Here is a 22,355-nt window from a genome sequence, read left to right as displayed (position 1 = left end):
TTCAATTCCTTTTTGGCAACATGATATCCAATTTTGACTGTATAATTACCATGGCTTTGAAAACTGAACTAGGCTGACCAGTTCAATCGGATTAACCGAAAATTGTCCTTCGGCCAGTCCAATTGTGTCAAAGAATCATCTAACAAAAAAGATGAAAAATCGGCCGAACTGACAGTTAATTGGTGAACTATTGGAATCGGTCCGATTTTTTAAGGTGTGGCCGCTTTGCTAAAAATGCTACTAAACGTCAAAACATCGTCGATTTAATGTTTTATTTAAAAAAAGAAATCAAATTTTGCAATTAGTAAACCTAAGCCTAAACCTATAGTCCCATCCCCACACATTAGAGAAGAGAGGCTCGAAAATAGCTAGCCCTAGTAGCCACTCATCACTGCCTTCCCTATCGTTGAACTACTTTCCATTGACCAGAGGGTGCTATCGTACTAGCGTTGTCACAGAAGCCTCACGTCTCCACCAGACTAGCCTTACTGTATCCTCCCACTACTTCTCCCTTGGCGTTGCTCACGTTCACTGAACCGTCTCTCTCTCTCTCTCTCTCTCTCTCGTCAGTAAGCACTTCTCCATTGCTTCTTTGAATTATTTTTCTCTGTTATATTCTAAGTTGATGGTGTTTTGTTGATTGTTAATTTTTTTAGTTAATTAGTGTTAATTGTTGTTAATTCTCTGAGTTAATCTTAGTTTGTTAATTTTCTGAGTTAATTATTGACTTATTATTAATTATTATTAATTTTTCTGAGTTTGTTAATAATTTATTAACCACCTCCTCTTCTTTATGATTGCAATTTATTAACAACCTCTTTTTCTTCATGGTTGTAATTTTCGCTATACTTTGTTTTATTCAAATACACTGTGTACAATTTGAAAGTTTGACACAAGTTTACTCATTTAAATATATGAAATTTGATTTGTTTGTTTAATTCTGTCAATTAAATTCCTCAATGATATGTCACACTAGTAGTTCCTTTGCACTAAAAAGAAACCTTTGTGGATATTTTTTCTAGTACGGGCGAAAAATTATTTTAAGAGTTCAGATCTTGAATAGTTGAACCAATGGGATTCTTAAGGAATATTCAGTTGAGTATCTATCACTTATTTAATAAACTATGAAACACAAACACTTCTTTAAGTTATCGTATCTATGTGTTAAACACATTTCGGATACGACATTCATCGACACTCGTCTGACACACGTGTCTACTGAGTCCAATCGTGCCTTAATAAAAAATAAAAAAATTTTCCAGACATACTTAGACACACCTAAATACCATCACGTATCAGCATTGAATAAAATAAGACAAGAAATAGTACATATTATTATTTATTAAAACAAGAAATATTTTAAATATATTATATAATTATAAAAGGCATTAAAAATAAATTGAAAAAACCGTTTTGTTTAACAAGAAGAGCAATGAATAAAAATTATATTTAAAGAAAAAAAAATATACTTTACACCTTTAACTCAGTTTTATATGAATCGTATATATCCTTTAAAAAATATGTACATATTATATATGTGATCTCTTAATATTTTTATATCAATAGAATATCAAAATATAATTACGATTTATTTAAAAAATTAATTTATGATAGATTCCTGCAAGCATGTGCATGCTTACATAAGGATTAAAATCTTCAATTGCTCTAGAAAAGGTTTGCTAATACAAGATTATCTCCTTGTTTTAGAAAAAAGGCCAATAACCACGCTTTTTTCTTGTCACGCTTTAAAAGCGTGGCCAAAGTGGTCAATGGCCACGCTTTTATGAGGGTGGCGATAAATTAGAAATTTAGCCACTTTTTTTTGCTACGCTTAAAAAGCGTGGCGAAAAGGGTCTACGGCTATGCTTTTATGAGGTTGGCGATTGATTCGAGATTTCTCCACACTTTTTTTTGCCACGCTTAAGCGTAGCTATAGAAAGAAACAAGTACGCTTTTAAAGTGTGGCGATAGAGTTTTGTTATAGTGACATTTTAAAAGCGTGGCCATTTCCTACAACTCTTTTGGCACGCTTCAAAAGCGTGGCCAAAAGATTAATTTTTTTTTTTAAAGTTACAATCAGTGAATTACATTACACACCCTCTTTGAGACTCTATCTTTCTCCTTCAAACCCTAAAACTCTTCCAACCCTTTGTATTCACCCTAAAGAAAAAGGCCCTTCTAAAGAACATCGCCAGAGAACATCGCTGGCGCTCCCTGTTCCGGCACACTAACCTTACCCCTTTTTAATTCACAAACCCTAACCTAACACCCACCACACTCCCCCCTTTCCCCTCACAACAGCGCCGCAGCCCCACTCCCTCTGTTCCCCTCTCCAACGCACACAACACAATACACACGCACCACCTCACCCACGCAGAAGAGGAGAGCTCGAGGAAGGAGACGCTGCCTTGCTGCCAGCTACATCGAAGACCATCCCGCCGCCACTGTCGAGTCAAACCCGAGAGACAGAGTGTGTGCGATGATGAGAGAGGAGAAGCCGTCACCAAACGCGTCGCCACCGCTGGAAGAGCTTCACTCTTCGCCGTCGCCGAGGAGGGGAAAGAGGAGCTGCTCCTGTCGCGCTAGTCACCGTCGTGCTTCCTCGTTGCCGATGAGGGAGCCACGAGAACCGTTGCCGTCGCGGAGGAGGGGGACGCATGAGAGGGAGCCGTCAGTGTGGTCACCGTCGCAGCTGTTGAGTAAATCTTTGTGCTTTTTCAGTAAATCTTCGATCATCATTTCATCATTTATTTTGAATATTACAATAAATCTGTGCTTTTAATTGTTATTACTCTTTTCCAATTGATTTTAGGAAATCGAAGTTTTACAAATTTGACAAGGAACGGAACCGATGGAAGGAGAGAACCACAGGTACCGTCAAGTTTCCGAAGAACAAGGTTACTAGCAAGGTTTGGCTTCTCATCTAAACAAAATTCATTTGTGCTTCTTTGTTTATGTTGTTTATTCTCTGATTCATTTGTGTGTCCCTAGTTCTCTGATTCTTCAATTCGCAAGTAGTTAGAGAAGTTTAAATGATAATTGTTTGAGCCTCATATAATAATGTCACGTGGTTCTTTTGCTGTCATTATAGTAGTTAAATCTAAGAAGGTTAATTGGTTCATTTGTGCAACTAAGTTTTGTTCTTTTTTTTTGTGTTTATGCAGAACAAAATCATTGCTGAGTGTGGTTCTTTAGCTGTAAGCACTCCAAATCATTGAAAAAGGTAATTCATGGATTCCATATTTTTTTCATTTGAAAATCATACTAGAACAATATAACCTGATATGAGAAGCTGTTAATGCTCTAGCTTGATTTATATTTATAAGAAATTATGAACTGATTGATTGAATAGCTTATCTGCTTTTGCTTTGCTGCTACTACCTGACTCTGTGTTCCAATCTTAGCCTCAGGTGCCTTCTTCCCGTATTTGCAAAACTTCTCTCAAGAGCTTCAAAAGCTTGAGGAGTATTGCATGAACCAGAAATCCATTGATTCGACGGTACCTATATATATAACCCTCTTATTAATGCTTTTACTTTGTTTAATTTTCTTCAGCACCGCTTGGTTCATCTGCATTTGACCTTATGAGTTCTTTTACTTGCATGAACTAATTGAAATCTCAAAATTGAGTTGCTTGATTCGTAGTACTAAGTTTGATGAGAAGAAAAATGAGTTGATACTTATTTAATTTTTATCATTTTATTTATTTAATACCATGTTTAATTTTTATTTGATTCTTATTATTCATAGTACAAGGTTTTCTATTGGAGCAGTGATAAACCACTATTTTATGGTTTATCTTGTGCTCAATTGAGTGGATTTTATCAATCTTTCATACACTTATTCATACAATTCGCATGTTTTACGTTTTCCTTCCTGATTTTGTGCTATGATTGGAAACATGTTTTTTTGGCCTTATATTTGCTAATATTAATATTCTCTTATTACCATTCGATGCCTTGATATGGGTGTTAAGTGATTTCAGAGATTACAAGGCAAGAATGGCTTGGAGGATGGAAAGGAAGCATGCAAAAGTGGAAGGAATACAAGAAGTTGAAGGAACTGCAAAGCTGTCAGCCTGACCCTCTCGCACTAAAACGGTTATAACTTGAGTTACAGAGGTTCAAATGAGACGGTTCTAGTTGCATTGGAAAGCTAACGTCTGGGGCTTCGATTTGATATATAATTTGCCATAGTGGCCTTACAGCTAGATGACGCAAACGCGTGCTCCACGCGGACGCGTCGCAGTGACGAAAATCAGCGTGGCAGATTTCGCCCCCAGCGATTTCTGGGCTGTTTCTGGCCCAGTTCTCGGCCCAGAAAACACAAATTAGAGGCTATAAAGTGAGGGAATCCATCCATTCATTCGACAATCACAATCAAGCTTTAATATACACAAATTTAGGATTAGATGTAGTTTTAGAGAGAGAGGTTTTCTCCTCTCTCTTAGGATTTAGGATTTAGGATTTCTCTTATTTTATGGTTATCTCTTCAATTACAGGTTCAATGTTCCTTTAATTTAATTTCTTTTTTACTTTTATTTATTCTAGTGCTTTGACTTGTCTATCTCTCTGTTTAATTATTTATGTTGCCAATTTGGCTTATGAACCATTCATGTTATGATTTTCTTAATTAATGCAATTTGATGTATTTCAGATTTAAGATTTCTTTCTTTTATTTATGTTACTGTTGCTTCCCATCTGAAGGCATTTTTATTCGAATAGATTTTCTTTTCTTTTGGTTTTGGTTAAGTAATTAGCAACACTTGAGTTATCAAACTCAGCTGTTGATTGAAATTGGAATTCTCTGCTGGTTAATTTGTACTCCAATAACTCTAGTCTTCCCAAAGGAGTTGACTAGGACTTGAGGATCAAATTAATTAGTCCACTTGACTCTCCTTTGTTTAGCAAAGATTAATTAAAGTGGGAGCAGAATCCAATTCTCATCACACCTGATAAGGATAACGAGGATAGGAATTAAGATTCTCATACCTTGCCAAGAGATTTTATTATTATTAATTTATTTTTTTTGTCATTTAAATTACTTGTTCCTTATTTTAAAAACCCAAAAATATACTGTTTTACATAACCAATAATAAATCATACCTCCCTGCAATTCCTTGAGAAGACGACCCGAGGTTTAAATACTTCGGTTATAAATTTTATTGGGTTTTGTTACTTGTGACAACCAAACTTTTGTAAGAAAGGAATTATTGTCGGTCTAGAAGCTATACTTACAACGCAAATTTATTTGTGAAAATTCTAGATCGTGCGAGAGTTTCGTTCTTCAAGCAGCTTGTAATCCTTCTTGGCCTGCTGATCGTCTCGTGATCCAAGTCTTAGATGATTTTAGGGAACCCGTGGTTAAGTTGCATATGTTTTAATTGTGCAGTGAGCGATTACGAAGTGGAATTAATTAATTTGTTTTGTTTGTGTTGATTTGTAGGAAATGGTGGAAATGGAATGTCAGAGATGGGCGAGCAAAGGGATAAACATAACGTACCAAATAAGAGAGAACAGAATGGGGTACAAAGTGGGTGCATTAAACACAATTTGATCATCTGGACACAGGCATCCTGCACAGGCACACACTTGCTCTCACACTCATTCACTCATGGGAAGAATTTCTATCAGTTTGTGCTCAATAACACTGCTATTTTCAATTATAATTGTAGTTATACTCAACATGCTTTATTGTTGTTGTTTACTTCTTGTTAGCGAGATAAATTTTACCATGAAAGCACTATCAGAAACTTACTGATCAGTTTTGCTCCTTTGTCCATGATATACATTTCATGACAATTTTCATTTATAAGGTTATATAACCTATGGCCATATCATAGTTGCTTGTTATTTTACTATGCAATTTGACCATAACCTAAGTAGTCCTGGTAGCAAATTGAGTTCAAAGTTGGACTTCATGCTGAGTTCTGTGTTGAAGTGGAATTTGATTAGCATCACTTGAAAGGAAAAGAACAGAATACAAGGCACTCTTTTTTTATTGATTTAAGCATCCATCACTCTAACATATGTTGTCAGTTTGTCACATTAAAATATTGGTCTTCTATTTTATGTTGTTTGTTATTCCCTTTAAGGTATTTACAGACATATTTTAGTTTGTAAATCCACTTCACATTGCATATGCATCATTCTGGCCGTTTCAATCATTAGCTTGACTTATTTACAAGCAACTTTTAGTATTATTATTATTGAATGGTAACCTTTCGATGGCTTGAAGTGTCGCTTACAACTGTTCTACTATGTCTACGGAGTAATTATTTATTTTATCCACCATCACCTAACCCCAATCCCTAACTATAATTAAATCACACTACTACTACTACATCTATAACTTAATTATTATCAAATCTAATGTTGTGTAATGTATTGATGCCTTTCTTGTTTGGATTGCAATTTTGGGAGTGATTCTATTTTTGTCTCTAAGGACATTTAGAAGTTCAAGCAATTCTACATTTGGGAATGTTATGATCTGATAAAGATGAAAAGATCTTTTGTTTCACAATTTTTTAGAATAAATGACCATTTGTACCCATGAGAGATGAAAACGCTGACATTTGTACCCATGATAGCCTGAAACTAAACTTATACCCATGATAGATGCCCTTCGTGTGACAAAAGTGCCCTGACTTGGATCTGAGCTTGGTTCGTAGGAATCCGATCCTACGTGGCACTCCCTCCCTTATCTTCAACCCCTCTCTCTCTTACTCACACACACTCTCTCTCTCTCCAAACCCCACTCTTCACTCTTCAAACCCCACTCTGGCCCCTTCTTCCTCAACACTCACTCCCTCACCATCCACTCCGTCCTTCACGCCGACAAAGCCATCCTCTTCTCCCTCCCCACCACCTCTGACCCCATCAAGGACACCCTCCTCACTCTCATGCTTTCCAACCACTCTTCCTTCATCGTCACCTTTTCAACCTCCCCTTCCTCTTCCGCACTCCAAATCCGGGATGGTACTTCTCAACCATCTCTTCATACCGGTCAACCAAGCCAGCCCAGTAACTGTGCAGGTAGTAAGAATTCTCAAGGAAAACAACATCATCATCGTCCCCCTCGTCTTCATCTATCAGCCACTCCACAAATCAGTAACACAAAAAATCAAAGTGAAGGAGAAAAGGACACGCGATTGAGGAACACAGATATGAACGTATTGGTAATATTTATTTCTCAAATAAATGTTCTAATTTTTAACAGCATCTCTCTCTTTCTCTGAATACAATTGTTCAATTAAGCTAAGCAAACGAAGCACCCTTTTTTGTACAGAAGAGAGAGAGAACAAAAATAACATAGAGATAGAAGACATGTCTGCCTTTGATACCTACAGCGTCGACTCCGATCACCACCAAAACCACGCCGACGAAGACAACTTCTCCGGATACGGCGGCTACTCCAACTTCTCCGGCGGCAATGTCCCCATCGTTGACCACACTTCTCCGTCTGCTTCACCAGACATCTTCGGGTTCAGCGATCTAGATCCAAGCTACTCCTAGTCTCCCTTTGAACTGGTGCATGTAGCAAAAAATGGTAACGATAAAGGCTACCACGATGACAGCGTTTTTGTCTCAGACGAACCAGTGCTTCCAGCGCCTACAGAGATGTGATCAGAGGAAGGTTACGCCCTTGGTGAGTGGCGCCAATGAGAAGTGAGAAATGATGAAAAATTTTGGGAATTTGGAAGATTTAAAAAACCTTAATAAGGATGAGGTTTTTGATGTTGACGATGAGAGGAGAAAGAGGCTGTTGAGGAAGAGGCAGAAACGTCGAGAAAGGAAAACGGTGGGTCGATGATGTTGATGGCTATGGTGGTAGCAAGGAACGAGAGCGGTGGTAGGGTTTCAGAGTTTGGAAGTGGGGAAGAGAAGATGGGGAATAAAATTATAAATTAAAATTAGATTATATTTAAAGGGTTTGGGGTTTGGAGTGCCACGTAGGATCGGATTCCTACGAACCAAGCTCAGATCCAAGTCAGGACACTTTTGTCACACGAAGGGAATCTATCATGGATATAACTTTAGTTTCAGGCTATCATGGGTACAAATGTCAGCGTTTTCATCTCTCATGGGTACAAATGGTCATTTATTCCAATTTTTTATATTTGTTTGTCATAGGTTACTTTGTTGAGCTACATTGGCTTTTGATATGATGCTACTGATTGAAGTTTTACTTTACCTTACACCACGTATAAGGATAACAAAGAGAAGGCGAGCAGGTCAATGTACTATTCCAGTTTTGCCTTAACGTGCATTCTCAGTTCCTGGACTTAAGAAGTTGTTAGGGACGTATTAACTGAAACCATCTTACGAAATTTTACTAACAGCAAGTTCAAAATGGGTCTACTAATTTTCATTGAATGTTATGTGCTGTCTGAATTTATGTTTTATTGTTGAAAATCTGGTGACCATTATTATATCTAGCTTTGTAAAACTTTCTGGTTTTAAATTGTAATTCTTTTGTAGGTTTGAGTATAATGCAGCAGCTGACTTGGTGAAGGAACTCGAATTTGAAGAAGTTGAAGGTATGCAGCAAAAGAAAATCTAAGATTAGCAAATGAACTTTCTGATTTTTTCCGGTGCAGCATTATGACAGACGAGGGCAATATGAAGTTGCTCTTTCCAAAATTGACGAGGCCATAGAACACACACCTACTGTTATTGATCTATATTCTGTCAAGGTTTGCTTATTAATAATTTTCTAAGATTAGTTTTTTTTTTTCAAGTCCTTTTATGTTGTAAAGCTTTGTATTTTAAGTTCACTTAACAGACTATAACTATAATGTAGTTGAAGCATAAGTTTCGGTTAGGTGGGTCAACTTTTAGCATTTGTATGTGGCACTAATTTACAACAAAGCTAAACTAAGTAAACTGAGACTGAATTTGGAACTAACCATGATTTCTTCAAATGCCTAGTATATTATTTGTCGCTTTACAGGCTATAGCATTAACAGTGGTATCTATCGGTGTTGTTGTGGCTACGGTGACTGATCTGCAATTCCATTTTTTTGGTGCATGTGTGGCATTGGCGTGGATTGTACCAAGTGCTGTAAATAAAATCCTCTGATCTCGACTGTAGCAGCAAGAGAACTAGACAGCTTTGTCGTGAGTAATTTTTATCATTGTTACTTCCTTTTAATGCCAATTTCTCTGTGCTTCCTATCTATTTCTTTGCATTAAATGATTTATTTCTTTGTTTTGTCTAATTTATGCATTCATTAACAGTCTGATATGGAAAAGAACACCTATTACGTTGATTTTCCTGGCTGCTATGATGCCCTGCTTAGACCCTCCGGGTGTCCTATCCTTTGGTTGGAACTTCAGAAACACACCCGTGATTTTTGGCTCGGCAATTCTTGGATTCTTGCTTCAGTGGTCTGGTGCTTTAGCATTAGGGTAAGTGAATGTTCTATTGATTAGTGATGAGCTCTTGCTGTGCTGCTGTTTTAATTTGTAAACAAGAAAATTGGATGATTATTGAATATTTTTTGCTGTTTTATTGAATTGATTAGTGGTTAGCTCTTGCTTTTTATTGGATGATTTCTGCTATTTTCTACTGTTTTAACTAATGTGCTATAAAGCATCTGCATTTTATTAGAAAATAGCAAAATAGCAAATTAGAGGTTAGAGATGTTGAGGTTGATAGTGAGGCTACTGTTATTAGGTGGCCTAAAGGTCATGCAACAAAGCTCACCTCCTTTCAAGAAAGTAATAGTGAAATCCAAACTTCATGTTCAGATATTGCAAAGTCCACCATGGACATAACCAAGTATGTCATCATTGTTATGTTCATATCATTCAATGAACTAGAGACATATAATTTAGTTGTTCTGATTGTGTGTTTTCCGATGAACTTCTATTTCATTGCAGGATTCAGAAAGAGGAAGCCAAAATCGTTGCATGGGAAAGCCAACAGAAGGCAAAGGCTAAAGCAACAATACGCAAACTCGAGGTTTCATTTCAGTTCATCAAAATCTGTTGCTTTGAAATTTGTGTAGAAATAAGCAAGCAAGGCATTAAAATTTGTGTAGAAAAAGCTCACAAAATGTATGCAGATAGGTCTTTTTCCCCCCTAATGATGAAGAGGTTTGATACAGATGAAACTGGAAAAGAAGAGATCGTCATCAATGGATAAGATTCTAAACAAGCTGAGAAGGGCGCAGATGAAAGCTGGAAAGATGAGAAGTTCAATGGCAATGCCTCAAAAACAAGAACAAGGACAACAGGGCAAGCAGAATTCCAACCCTCTCAAGGTTTTTTCATTACCAAATTATATTCAGTTATGGTCTTCAAGCAGATGCTTTAGCACTTATGATCACTGATTCCACTCTTAGACGAAGCACAAGATATTAAGTTTGAAGATACTGTTTGTTTGTTTCTTGATCCTCACTTCTGTTTCCCTTCTTTTTTTAGTTTAATGTATTCAGTTGCTTTCCTTTGCATACTTTATCTTTTGAATATATTCTCTGCTCTCTCTTTAACTGAATGGTTCTATTTTAAGTTTTTTAAAACCATAAATTACTTTTTCCTTCATTGTTATTTTGTGTTCTTTCTAATTGGAATTTAGTTAACTAACTAAGCACCTTTTTCTCTTCTTGTTTAGTTCAAAATGTTGTCTCTTCTATTGTTTCAATTAATCATTACTTTTACTATGCCTTGTTTGGATGATTAATCAGTTTCTTAAAGCAATCATAGAACAAATTTCCACAACAAAAATTTGAACAAGGTTCTTTTGTTGCTCATGTTTTCTAAGGTTTCATTCACATAGGGCTGTAACTTGTAACAACACCTTTCTATGGTTCCACCAATTCTTGAAAAGATACAATAACAAGGGGCCCAACCCAACTACTTTGACTCATTACTTATGCCCTCTCTTTATAGGGTACCCTACTTCTCCATCTACATACCTTTAATTACTAAAATGCCAGGTGAATTTTTTCAGTTGATAGTTTATTTAATGCTTTATTGTCATAATGATTTCTTCCTTCCTCCAGCTACCTGGAACTTCTCGCAAATGCCTTGGACCGTGAAAATTGGTCACTAGTTCAATTTCTCATGTCATCTTCTTACAGTGGATATGGCACCTCTAGCTTGCAACATGTAAACAACTAAACTATTCCTGGTTTTACCATTCTTGTGACTGTTGCTCTAGAATATTACATTACAATTTGCAATTCAGTGTAGTACCACTAACGTTTAGCTCAAGGAATTATCTTTTGTAGGTAAAAAAGTTCACAAATGTTCCAGAAACAATTATGTATGATCTAAGGGAAGGAGGTTTCAGAGAGCTAGAGGAAGGAGGAACAACAAAGGAAATAGAATTTAAGTTGTATTGTTTCTATATTTTTTTTTCAGTTTTTAGTTTTGGAATTCAAACTTGAGATTTATTTTGTATTTGAGTATTAGTTTTTTAATGTGTAAAACAATTATTGCAAAAATTATGTCACTAATTATTATTTGATTTATCTTGTACTAAAAATTGCATAATATATTTGTAGGTTTGGTAATAAAAAAGGATTGAAAATTTATATTTTGCAGCGGTGAAGGTAAAAATAAGAAAAATGATTTTTTTTTTTAAATTTTATAAGGCTATTGCCACGCTTTTAAAGCGTGGCCATATCACTGGCTATCACCACGCTTTAAAAAGTGTAGCCATATCTTCCCCTATTGGCACGTTTTTAAAGAGTACCTAAAACAAACATTCTTGGGACGTTTTAAAAGCGTGGTGATATGTGCACTTTTTGGTATGCTTTTTAAGCATACCTATAGGTTAAGGCCTATGGTCACGCTTTTTAAGCGTGGCAAGAGATGAAAGCATGCCAACAAAAAAAGCTTGCCGATAGATCCACAAAAGCGTGGCGATAGGGCAACCAGCACGTTGGCGGATGTGACCCTTTCAAAAGCGTGCCGATAGCTCAAAAAGCGTGGCAGAAAGCTTATTTTCTTGTAGTGAAACTACCTGAATTGATTATACGTGAAACTCTATCTCATATATCAATGTAACACATGCATTTTTAATTGTTAAGTTTTGTTATCCTTTTTCTTACACGAGTGATTATTATTTTTTTCTTTAATCATAAACTTTGGTATTAGGAACAAATTATTATGAAAAATTATAAAACTTTGAATTTTGTTAGTTTTAAAATTATTGAATTTAAATATTTAAAATTATATATTAAATTTTTAGTAATTTTACTTTATATTTAATTAAATTAATTCAATCACGATTCGATTTCGGTTAGACCATTGAACTAATGAACCAGTTACTTGACCGATTCGTTCTTCTCAATCTTGATAATTACTATGTCGAGGGTTATCTGAAACTCAAAGGAATTGGACCTGAACGTGAGGTTCTGATTCTTTTTGGCGAGGATTCTGATGTCCTTTCCAACGATGCAAAGCCGTCCAAGGTCTTCGATGGTGAATGAGGGATGACACCTGTAAGAGACTTCGATGATTAAGTTAGCAAAGATTTTATGCAAGTTTGTATGAATTAAGGTTGAGAAATATATGTGTGTGATAGGATATTTATACGGTTAGAATGATGGTCTAGTTATTACTTTGTAAATTCTCCACTTATAATAATGGGTGGTTATTTCTCTTGTATTTAAATATTGTTGAGATTTCATATTCAAAATAGTAGACGAGTCTGTAAAAATACAGATAAATACATTTGATATTTTATTGCTGCTTAAGCCGACTCAACCGCGTAGATCAAGAGTCCCCTCGATACTTACATTGGATTGATGAAAAAAGATCTTTTGTGTTATGATAAGATCAAATACATGGATGCCCATTTATGACTTGGGCGGTGAATAATGAAAGAATCACTTTTCAAGGATGAATTAATATAAATGAGAGTTGAAAATAAGAGCACCTTACCTGTATAAATAGAAGGCATCATCAGATACATTCCACACAGCAATAACAAAGTAATAAAACACTCTTCTCTCTCTTTCTCTAATTATATTTCTTTATTTTATTTATTACATCTTCCTTATTTATTTATTTAGTTATTTTATAACACGTTATCAACACGAGACTCTGATCAAATTTTATGAAGACTCCAGGTAACAAATTTTTATTATGTCGAATCTCTTTCATCTTGAATATAATGCTTTTGATATATTTGAAAATAATTATTTATCATGGATACTAGATGTTAAAATCCATCTTGATTCAATGGATCTTGGAGATACCATTAAGGCTGAAAATAATACATCCTAGAAGGATATAGGCAAAGCCATAATTTTCCTTCATCGTCATCTTGACGTATGATTGAAAAATGAATATCCCACATTAAAAGATCCTGCAGATCTGTGAAAAGACCTTGAAGAAAGGTACAATAATCATCAAAAGACGGTAATACTTCCTCAAGTCCGATATGTTAGAGAAAACTTTCTCGACCTTCCATGCCTCGAATGTGCTCCTGCAGCAGTAGTATCGAGAAAAAGAATTTAAAAATTTTTTTGAGCTAATTTCTTACTTTCTTGTTGCTGAACGCAACAATGAGTTGCTCTTAAGAAATCATGAAGTGCGCCCAGCTGGCACCGCCCTATTTCCTGAAGCAAATGCAGCAAATTATAACCCCAGAAGAGGTAAATGGCAAGATTTTGATAACAAGAAAAATTATGGAAGGAAAAGAAATTATGTTCACAAGAAAAGATCTCACCAGAAGTGGGATAAAGAAAGAAACAATGGGCAAAATATATCAATTGAGGATAAATGCTTCTGTTATGGTGGAAAGGGCCATTGGTCACGTACCTGTCGTACCCCAAGGCACCTAGTTGATCTTTATCAACCATCATTGAAAAAGGATGACAAAGGAAAGGAAACAAATTTTGTTTCAAATGATGAAAATTCCACCACTCATTATGATGTATCTAATTTCTTTAAGGATTCTGAAGGAAATATTGGCTATTTGATCAATAATGGAATAGTTTGATATATGTATGTGTTTGTTAAGTATTCATGTGAATAATTTTACTGTGCATGCACTTCTACTCATTTTATTATTATTATAATTTGTTTTTGAAGAAAAATGGCAAGGACATATTCTGAAGATATTTGCCTTGCGGATAGTGCAAGTTCGCACACTATTCTTAAAAGTACTATATATTTTACCCATCTTGTGCCAAAAGAAGAGTATGTTAATACTATTATTGGCTCAGGTAATGTGATAGAAGGCTCCGGAAGAGCTATAATTTTATTTCTCGGAGGAACAAAATTCATAATAAATAATGCACTGTTGTCTACCAAGTCTCGAAGAAACTTGTTGAGTTTTAAAGATATTCGCCGAAATGGATATCATATTGAGACTATGAATGAGGGAAATTATGAGTACTTATGTATCACAACTCATGATTCAAATAAAATGGTTATATTAGAAAAGTTGCCCTCACTTTCATCTGGGTTATATTATACCAAGATTAGTGCAATTGAATCACATGCTACTGTAAACCAGAAGTTTACTAGCACAAATGAATTTATAACTTAGCACGACTGATTGGGTCATCCGGGAACAACCATGATGCGGAGAATTATTGAAAACTCCCATGGACATTTACTAAAGAACCAGAAGATTTTTAAAACTAGTGAATTTTGTTGTGCTGCATGTTCTCAAGGGAAGTTAATTTTAAGGTCATCACCAGTAAAGATTGGATTTGAGTCCCCTGAATTCCTAGAAAGGATTCAAGGTGATATATGTGGACCTATTCATCCACCATGTGGATCTTTTAGATATTTTATGGTCTTGATAGACGCATCTTCGAGATGGTCACATGTGTGCTTATTGTCTTCTCGCAACCTAGCGTTTGCGAGATTACCGAAGTTCAAAAGATTATACATTTGCAAAGAATAGCAAATGAATTGCCTGATGCATTTTCCGATACAAAGAGGATAACCAAGTTGTATATACCAGTGGAAAATGCCCCAATTCGAATTGATGTCCCAGTTGGACAAATTTCCACCAAAGCAAATACACGCCAGAAGCATGGCAGGCCTGTCGGTTCCAAAGACAAAAATCCTCGAAAGAGAAAAGAGGTTAATACTATTCCTGTTGAAAAATACATAGTAAAGACACCTGCAGTTATCCAAAATTCTGATATAGTTTTAACGTCAGAAGATGTTCAGGTACCTGAAAATTGTGAAAATGACGAGATCTCGATAAATTATGTCTTTACAGGAGAGAAATAGGACCGAAATAAGACAATTGTCAATGACATATTTGCATATAATGTGGCATTAAATATCATTCATGAAAGTAAGGATCTTGAGCCAAGATCAGTCGAAGAATGTCGACAAAGAAATGATTGGCCAAAATAGAAAGAAGCCATGAAGGCTGAATTAGACTCACTTGCAAAACGTGAAGTCTTTGGACCTGTAGTCCGTACACCAGAAGATGTAAAACCTGTTGGATACCGATGGGTATTTGTGAGAAAATGAAATGAGAAAAATGAAGTTGTGCGCTACAAAGCCCGACTTGTGACACAAGGGTTTTCACAAAGACCCGGTATAGATTATGAAGAAACGTATTCCCCTGTAGTGGATGCGATAATATTGCGTTATTTGGTCAGTTTATCTGCATATTATAAATTGCATATGCATTTAATGGATGTGGTAACAACCTATTTATACGGCTCATTAGATCGGGATATCTATATGAAAGTCCCTGAAGGATTAAAGATGTCTAAGTCATCCAATGAATATTCACAAGGGTTATACTCAGTTAAATTGCAAAGATCTTTATATGGTCTAAAGCAATCTGGACGAATGTGGTATAATCGTCTTACTGAGTATCTGGCCAAAAATGGATTCAAGAATGATGATATCTGTCCATGTGTTTTCATAAAGAAATCTGCATCTGGATTCATTATAATTGCTGTGTACGTTGATGATTTAAATATCATTGGGACTCTTGAAGAGATTCCAACAATTATAAAAACTCTAAAAGAAGAGTTTGAGATGAAAGATCTTGGAAAGACTAAGTTTTGTCTCGGCCTGCAGATTGAGCATATAAAAAGTGGGATCTTTATTCATCAAACAACATACACAGAAAAGATCTTGAAGAGATTTTATATGGATAAGTCACATCCATTAAGTACCCAAATGATCGTAAGATCTTTGGATGTGGAGAAGGATCAATTCCGTCCTAAAGAAGAGAATGAAGATATCCTTAGTCCTGAAGTACCATATCTTAGTGCCATTGGAGCGCTAATGTATCTTGCTAATAATACACGACCCGATATATCATTTGCTGTGAATTTATTAGCAAGGTATAGTTCCTCTCCAACCAGAAGACATTGGAGTGGAATTAAATAAATCTTTCGATATCTTCATGGAACGGTTGATATGGGATTATTTTATCTCTATGGATCCAAGTCACAATTAGTTGGCTATGCAGATGCTGGATACTTGTCTGATCCACATAAAGAGAGATCTCAAATAGGATACCTGTTCACATATGGTGGTACAGCTATATCATGGAGGTCCAGGAAACAGACGATTGCTGCAACATCCTCTAATCATGCTGAAATACTAGCGATACATCAAGCTAGTCGCGAGTGTTTTTGGCTGAGGAGTATGATCCAATATATTCTGTCTTTATGTGGACTGATTGATCAGAAGATAGCTCCAACTATCTTGTTTGAAGATAATACATCATGTATTGCTCAACTTAAAGGCGGATATATCAAAGGTGATAGAACAAAGCATATTTCTCCCAAATTCTTCTTCACCCATGATCTTCAAAATCAAGGGACAATTGATGTCCAACAGAACCGCTCAAGTGACAATCTGGCAGATTTGTTCACAAAGTCACTCCCAAAATCCTTCTTTAAAAGATTGGTACATGAGATTGGGATGCGCCGATTTTGAGACATCAACTGATATCGACAAGAGGGGGAGACTGTACTCTTTTTCCCTTGGTTAGGTTTTTTTCCCATCGGGTTTTTCTTGACAAGGTTTTTAATGAGGCAGTCCCCATCACTAAAGGATATTGTACTCTTTTTCCTTCACTAAGGTTTTTTCCCACTGGGTTTTTCTTTAGTAAGGTTTTAACGAGGCAATAATCTTAAATGGTCATCCAAAGAAGAGTGTTATGATAAGATCAAATACATGGAATATGGATGCCCATTTATGACTTGGGCGGTGAACAATGAAAGAATCACTTTTCAAGGATGAATTAAAATAAATGAGAATTAAAAATAAGAGCACCTTACCTGTATAAATAGAAGGCATTATCGGATACATTCCACACAACAATAACAAAGTAATAAAACACTATTCTCTCTCTTTCTCTGATTATATTTCTTTATTTTATTTATTACATCTTCCTTATTTATTTATTTAGTTATTTTATAACATTTTGAACTTTTTTTTATTTTGTAAACTGAGCCTATCCACTTTAGACTTAATTTTAATATTGGACTAAGATATGAATAATTACCATCCCATTTATATGGCCAAATAAGTTGATCTTCCTTTCTTGTTAAACTGATTGGAGTTTACATAATTTTTCCTTCAAGTTGTTCTAGAAACACCTCTTCAATCTTCCTTGTGTTCCATCCTCTTCCCTCAATTTTGGAATGTGTATAATGGTGCGGGTGGTCGTAGTTTCGGGCGAAAACAGGTATTTTGGTTTTTTTAAAATGAAACCGAGACAAAGCACAAGGAGAAAATACTAGGCTTTTCTTTCTCGGGCTCGACTATTAGAATGACAAGTACATAAACTATAAATGGATCTCTGCCCAAATAATCAAAATATAGGCCCATCTCATGTCCTAAATATAACATAGAACTGCCCATCGTCGCCTTTTTCTTCAGCTGCCACTGCCCCCTCTTCTCTCCGGCCGATCGTTCCGTCATTCTTCTTCTCCCTGAGCTTGAAGCCGCGATTTCGACTCAATCCGCCTCCGTCAGCCGTCGCCGTCGCCTTCAGCAGTGTTCTCCCCAGCCGCTCATTGTTCTTACGCCCTCTAATATCTCTGTTTCATTCATTCACATTCACAGCTTCATCCAAACAACGGAACATTCTCAATCTTTTCAAAACCCAACTCCAAACTCTCTCTCCTTCCCAGGGTCCTGCGGTCCTGATTCTACCTCCCACACTCTTCATCCCCTTCGGTATGTTCAAATACACTCTCTCTTTTCTTTTTTTTTAATTTGCTTCCTATTTCTGATTTATGTTTATTAGAGGCTTATAGCTAAGTGTGACACTTTTGGAGCCTATGCTGTTTCATTCAAAGATATTAGAACAATTTGGTTGTTTTTTTAGTTTAAATAAGAGTTCGGGTTGTTTGTTTAAGCCTATTATTATGTCCAGTATGCTTTGCTAGTTTGGTGGTACCAGGAAATATTATTCAAAATTTAGGGGTTTTGATTTTGATACATAGACGGTTAGTTTGTTCCTTAAAGCAGTAAAACCTTACTAGTGTNNTCTATCTAGCTTCCCTCGAGCTCGGCATCCGTCGTCTTTGTCTGCTCAGCCGCGCTTCAGCCGCCGTTTGTTTGCCGTTCACATTCGCTCGGCGTTCATCGTTCGCGTTCACTCGCCGTTCACCGTTAGAGTTCGCATTCGCGTTCGTTTGGAAGCCACGTTGCTCTGCTTCAAACTCTGCGACCAACCCGAGCGCTCCACCTAGCCGTCGAACTGCTCCCTTTTGTCGCCTCCATGAGTTCCCTAAACCCGCCACCAGACAATACACCCACACAACACCAATACTCTGCTTCAAACTCTGCAACTTCTGATTTCTATTACAATAAGTAACTTTTTGATTTGGTAGTGGTTTGGATTTTTTTGATAGACTGAATTAAAGTATATAATAGTTATGTTCTCTTTTCTGTCACATTGATATTAAGTTTTGAATTCTCTTATTTTATTTTAGTTTTACCGCACTCAACATGTTTGATGAAATGCTTTAACCATATTTCTGGTTGGTTTTATAATTTCTAGCTTTTAGAACTTAGTAAGTTGATTGCATGTGAAATTAGAATAATTGGATCTTAGTAATTAGGATATTTTAGCTGCACAAATTAATAAATAGCATCTTTGCAGAAAACATATTAGCATGATGATTCCACTTGCATTAGTTTCTTCTGGTAAATTTTAACTGTTATTGTGAACTTGTTAATTTGCTAATTGTTCTTGTATTGTTGTTCTTCCGTTATTTTTATTTTTTATTTTTTTGTTTTTGTTGTGATTTTCTGTTCTTGAACTTGTTAAGTTGATAATTTGCTAAATTGTTGGGCTGCTGTTGTTTTAATTTGCTAAATTGTTGTTGTGTATTTATTGTTGTCTTTGAGATTATTGCTGAATATTGGTGATCATTGATTTATTATATGCTTCATGTTTTCATTGTTTTCTTCTTCTAAGAAAAAAAAAAATCAGTTTTCATTGTTTTGTTGAGTGTTTGTTTTGTTTCAGAAATCAATTTTTTGTGATCAGTGCTCAAACTCTGAATGCTGTTCTGCTGGTTTTGCTGTGTTTATTTTCTTTCAGAAATCAATTTTTTGTGATCAATGCTCAAATTCTGAATGCTGTTCTGCTGTTTTTGTTTTGTTTCAGAAATCAATTTTTTGTGATCAATGCTTAAATTCTGAACCTTGTTCTGCTGTTTTTGTTGTTTCAGAAATCAATTTTGTGATCAATGCTCATACTCTTAATGTTGTTTTGTATTGTTTTAAGGCTGTGTTTGGAAGAGGTGATTGATTTCTGAGTGTTGTTTTGTTTTTGTTTTAAGGCTGTGTGTTGTGTTCAATTTTCATTTTATAGGAAAATTCTGAGGTATATAAGAATTAAGAAGGAAGACTATTTCAATGGTATCACTCTGGTGATTCTGGTCTGCTACAAGCTTGAACATAGAATTGAAGAGAGGAACCCTTTACTATTTCATCATTGGCCTATTTTTGGCATTGCATATCATTGTAGTTTGTTTATTCATAGAACTAGTTGTTTATGATCCCCTTTTGAAGTAAAAAAATGCAGTAGAAGAGTGTTTAGAACTAGTTGCTATATTCATTGAATTTTTATTGAATTAGGTGTTTATTATAAACAGTTTTTCCGGTTAGACCAAAGAACCAGTAATTAGAGCAGTTCGATGACCGGTCCGGTTTTCAGAACCAAGCTTTTAACAGAAAAAGAAATTTGTTAAGATACAAGAAGATTATAAGATAAGAGGAGAAAATTTCTTGTTTCCATCAGTGCTTTAACTAGAAGAAGTTTATATTGATAATTGTATTATCCTTTACTTGTCTTAATATTTTCCGTCAGTTAGTTCAATCTCTATGCACATCTGAAATGTGAAACGGTGACCCTCTTAAGAATACAAAGATTTGAGCACCGAAGTGAAGACAAAAAGTTTTTAATATATTATGGCTGCCTAGTTGTTCTTCTTATTATGGCTGACGTGTTGTTAAATTTTTTGTTATTTGACTCTTGTGTTGTACATAGATGATATTTGGTATTTCTTTGTTATTTGACTCTTGTGTTGCACCTAGACAATATTATAAGACTTTGGTTGATGTCATTCATTTAATTTGTGTATTTTTAAGATTTAAATTTGAATATAATTATTTGAGTTTAATTTTGATGCACTGATAGTGTAAAATGTTTTACACAGTCGTGCAATCACATCCGTTCGTTTGGATGACCATCACGTGGTCAATGCAAATAGTAGTTACTTTTGATGATGTGGGGTTACGTGATTAGACGCACGTGTAAAGCTGCTTTACACTGACAGTGCATTATATTATTTTTTTGTGTGTTTATTTATAATTTTTGTATATTTTATTTTAATCGGTTATTTCGTTTGAACCTCTAAACTAGTGAATCAGTAGTTAGAGTGATTCAATGACTGCTTTGGATTTCAAAACCATGCTCTTGACTAATGATTTTGTCGCTCTTCAATTCTTCAACAGAAACCCTTTTAGACGATAAACGTGAATATAAACAAAGAAATAGAAGCATTTTTTATTATGCTCTACAACTAGTGCTTCACCGATAATAAAATGCAAAACGTGGTAATTTTGCAAGCAAGGAAATGGTTTTCAAGAAGCTTGTCGAGCTTTTCTTCGAACCCTTTGAAAGTCTGCGTAGTTGGAAGTGGCCCTGCTGGATTCTACACTGCCGAGAAGGTAAAGGTCCATCCTTTATGCTTCATGATTTATACTTAGTGTTGAAATTTGAATTTCCATAACCCTAAACCCTTTATCCTTTCTGCTTCATGATTTATCCTTTTAGATGTTGAAGGCTCATCAACAAGCACAGGTTGATATCATTGACCGGTTGCCCACGCCTTTCGGCTTGGTTCGCTCTGGTGTTGCACCCGATCACCCTGAAACAAAGGTCTATTATCACTACTTTTATTATCATTATCATCATCATCATCATCATCGTCTTCATCATCATCATCGTCAGCCTTAGGATTTTGTGAGAGTAACTGTTTTTGAATTTGAAGTCTCTCGGATTATCGATTATTTGGTGAGAGTAACTCCATTGAACTTACTTTACCAGAAAACTTGCAACAGATTGTCATCAACCAGTTTTCACGGGTGGCGCAACACGAGCAATGCTCATTTCTTGGAAATGTGACCCTTGGATCTAGCATTTCTCTCTCTGAATTACGCAAGCTCTACCATGTGGTGAAGTTCTGGTTTTACATTTGCTATATCATGGCAATGTGTTTGTGTAGTTGATATTTGTCATTTGCACCATCTTTTTCAATAATCATGTTATGCATTTGAGCAGGTTGTCCTTGCATATGGTGCTGAAAGTGACAGAAGTCTTGGTATCCCAGGAGAAGTATGTCTGGTTTTATTTTTTTACTTTCTGCAAATTGAGTATATACTTTGCTAGAATTTTATGCATTTGGTTGGAATTTCCTTTGGTTTAAGTGCTTGCTTATAGTTCATTTATCATGTGATGGTTATACATTAGCGGATAATTTGAATTTACTTTTCAATGCTCTTTTATTTTTCTTCTCAGAGTTTGAAAGGGATACATTCAGCTAGAGAATTTGTTTGGTGGTATAACGGGCATCCTGATGGGCGAAATCTTGATCCAGACCTGAAGAACACAGATGCAGCTGTAATTCTTGGTCAGGTAACTTTGTCCTGTGGATTCCTATGATGAATAAATTTATATCAAGTCCCAGCTAAGGTTTTGAAGGTAAAATGTTCAATTTTATTTCAGGGAAATGTTGCTCTTGATGTTGCACGCATTCTTTTACGGCCTACTGCAGAGTTAGCAACAACTGATATTGCCAATTATGCTTTGGCTGCTTTGGAGGAGAGCTCTATCAGGTTTCTAGTTGCGACTTGAAGTGGCTGTTTATTCATATTGCC

At 35.6% G+C, this 22,355-nt stretch overlaps 3 protein-coding genes across 15 annotated transcripts in view; all 3 read left to right on the top strand.

Moving 5' to 3' along the window:
• On the top strand, window positions 226-6,488 carry LOC107634372 (ran-specific GTPase-activating protein 1-like). Of its 10 annotated transcripts, none has more exons than XR_002359188.1 (5): window positions 226-569; window positions 2,813-2,909; window positions 3,165-3,223; window positions 3,405-3,499; window positions 3,751-3,873. XR_002359188.1 is itself a non-coding variant. In XM_016337889.2 (4 exons), exons 1-3 carry the CDS (start codon window positions 2,480-2,482, stop codon window positions 3,216-3,218), a joined length of 366 nt encoding a protein of 121 aa, XP_016193375.1. In that variant the 5' UTR covers window positions 1,576-2,479; the 3' UTR covers window positions 3,219-3,223; window positions 3,405-3,751. The 10 variants fall into 10 exon arrangements, 3 of the variants coding, with proteins under 3 accessions (XP_016193375.1, XP_020974388.1, XP_020974389.1); XR_002359187.1 differs by lacking the exon at window positions 3,751-3,873 and adding an exon at window positions 3,986-4,035 and having other exon boundaries at window positions 228-569; XR_002359189.1 differs by lacking the exon at window positions 3,751-3,873 and adding an exon at window positions 5,446-6,488 and having other exon boundaries at window positions 229-569.
• On the top strand, window positions 8,566-10,351 carry LOC107632937. 2 transcript variants are annotated; one of them, XM_021118727.1, is made up of 6 exons: window positions 8,568-8,695; window positions 8,953-9,123; window positions 9,240-9,410; window positions 9,679-9,783; window positions 9,885-9,966; window positions 10,112-10,351. In XM_021118727.1, the coding sequence occupies exons 3-6, from the start codon at window positions 9,286-9,288 to the stop codon at window positions 10,334-10,336; spliced, it is 537 nt and encodes a 178-aa protein (XP_020974386.1). In that variant the 5' UTR covers window positions 8,568-8,695; window positions 8,953-9,123; window positions 9,240-9,285; the 3' UTR covers window positions 10,337-10,351. The 2 variants fall into 2 exon arrangements, with proteins under 2 accessions (XP_020974387.1, XP_020974386.1); XM_021118728.1 differs by lacking the exon at window positions 9,679-9,783 and having other exon boundaries at window positions 8,566-8,695.
• LOC107630280 (NADPH:adrenodoxin oxidoreductase, mitochondrial) overlaps window positions 17,760-22,355 on the top strand; it is a 7,082-nt gene continuing 2,486 nt past the window's right edge. Inside the window, exons 1-7 of one of the 3 annotated variants that reach the window (XM_021118725.1) lie at window positions 17,760-18,137; window positions 20,931-21,146; window positions 21,253-21,357; window positions 21,540-21,653; window positions 21,760-21,813; window positions 21,997-22,113; window positions 22,204-22,313. In XM_021118725.1, coding sequence (XP_020974384.1) covers window positions 21,021-21,146; window positions 21,253-21,357; window positions 21,540-21,653; window positions 21,760-21,813; window positions 21,997-22,113; window positions 22,204-22,313 — 626 coding nt within the window. In that variant the 5' untranslated portion in view covers window positions 17,760-18,137; window positions 20,931-21,020. The remainder of the gene's footprint in view (window positions 18,138-20,930; window positions 21,147-21,252; window positions 21,358-21,539; window positions 21,654-21,759; window positions 21,814-21,996; window positions 22,114-22,203; window positions 22,314-22,355) is intronic. The other 2 variants (XM_021118726.1, XM_016333379.2) reach the window with 2 other exon arrangements.

Source organism: Arachis ipaensis, chromosome B03 (assembly GCF_000816755.2).
Source record: "Arachis ipaensis cultivar K30076 chromosome B03, Araip1.1, whole genome shotgun sequence".
In the NCBI taxonomy this organism is placed as follows: domain Eukaryota; kingdom Viridiplantae; phylum Streptophyta; class Magnoliopsida; order Fabales; family Fabaceae; genus Arachis; species Arachis ipaensis.
Note: the sequence above shows the minus strand (reverse complement) of the source record. Positions and strands in the feature narration are given on the sequence as shown.

Bases quoted from the DNA above. Each gene is read 5' to 3' on its own strand.
- LOC107632937 (XM_021118727.1), top strand. From the start codon at position 9,286: ATGATGCCCTGCTTAGACCCTCCGGGTGTCCTATCCTTTGGTTGGAAC. The intron at 9,411-9,678 runs GTAAGTGAATGT...TACTGTTATTAG, and splicing joins TCTGGTGCTTTAGCATTAGG to GTGGCCTAAAGGTCATGCAA. The intron at 9,784-9,884 runs GTATGTCATCAT...ATTTCATTGCAG, and splicing joins TCCACCATGGACATAACCAA to GATTCAGAAAGAGGAAGCCA.
- LOC107634372 (XM_021118729.1), top strand. From the start codon at position 2,480: ATGATGAGAGAGGAGAAGCCGTCACCAAACGCGTCGCCACCGCTGGAA. The intron at 2,721-2,812 runs GTAAATCTTCGA...AATTGATTTTAG, and splicing joins TAAATCTTTGTGCTTTTTCA to GAAATCGAAGTTTTACAAAT. The intron at 2,910-3,164 runs GTTTGGCTTCTC...GTGTTTATGCAG, and splicing joins AGAACAAGGTTACTAGCAAG to AACAAAATCATTGCTGAGTG.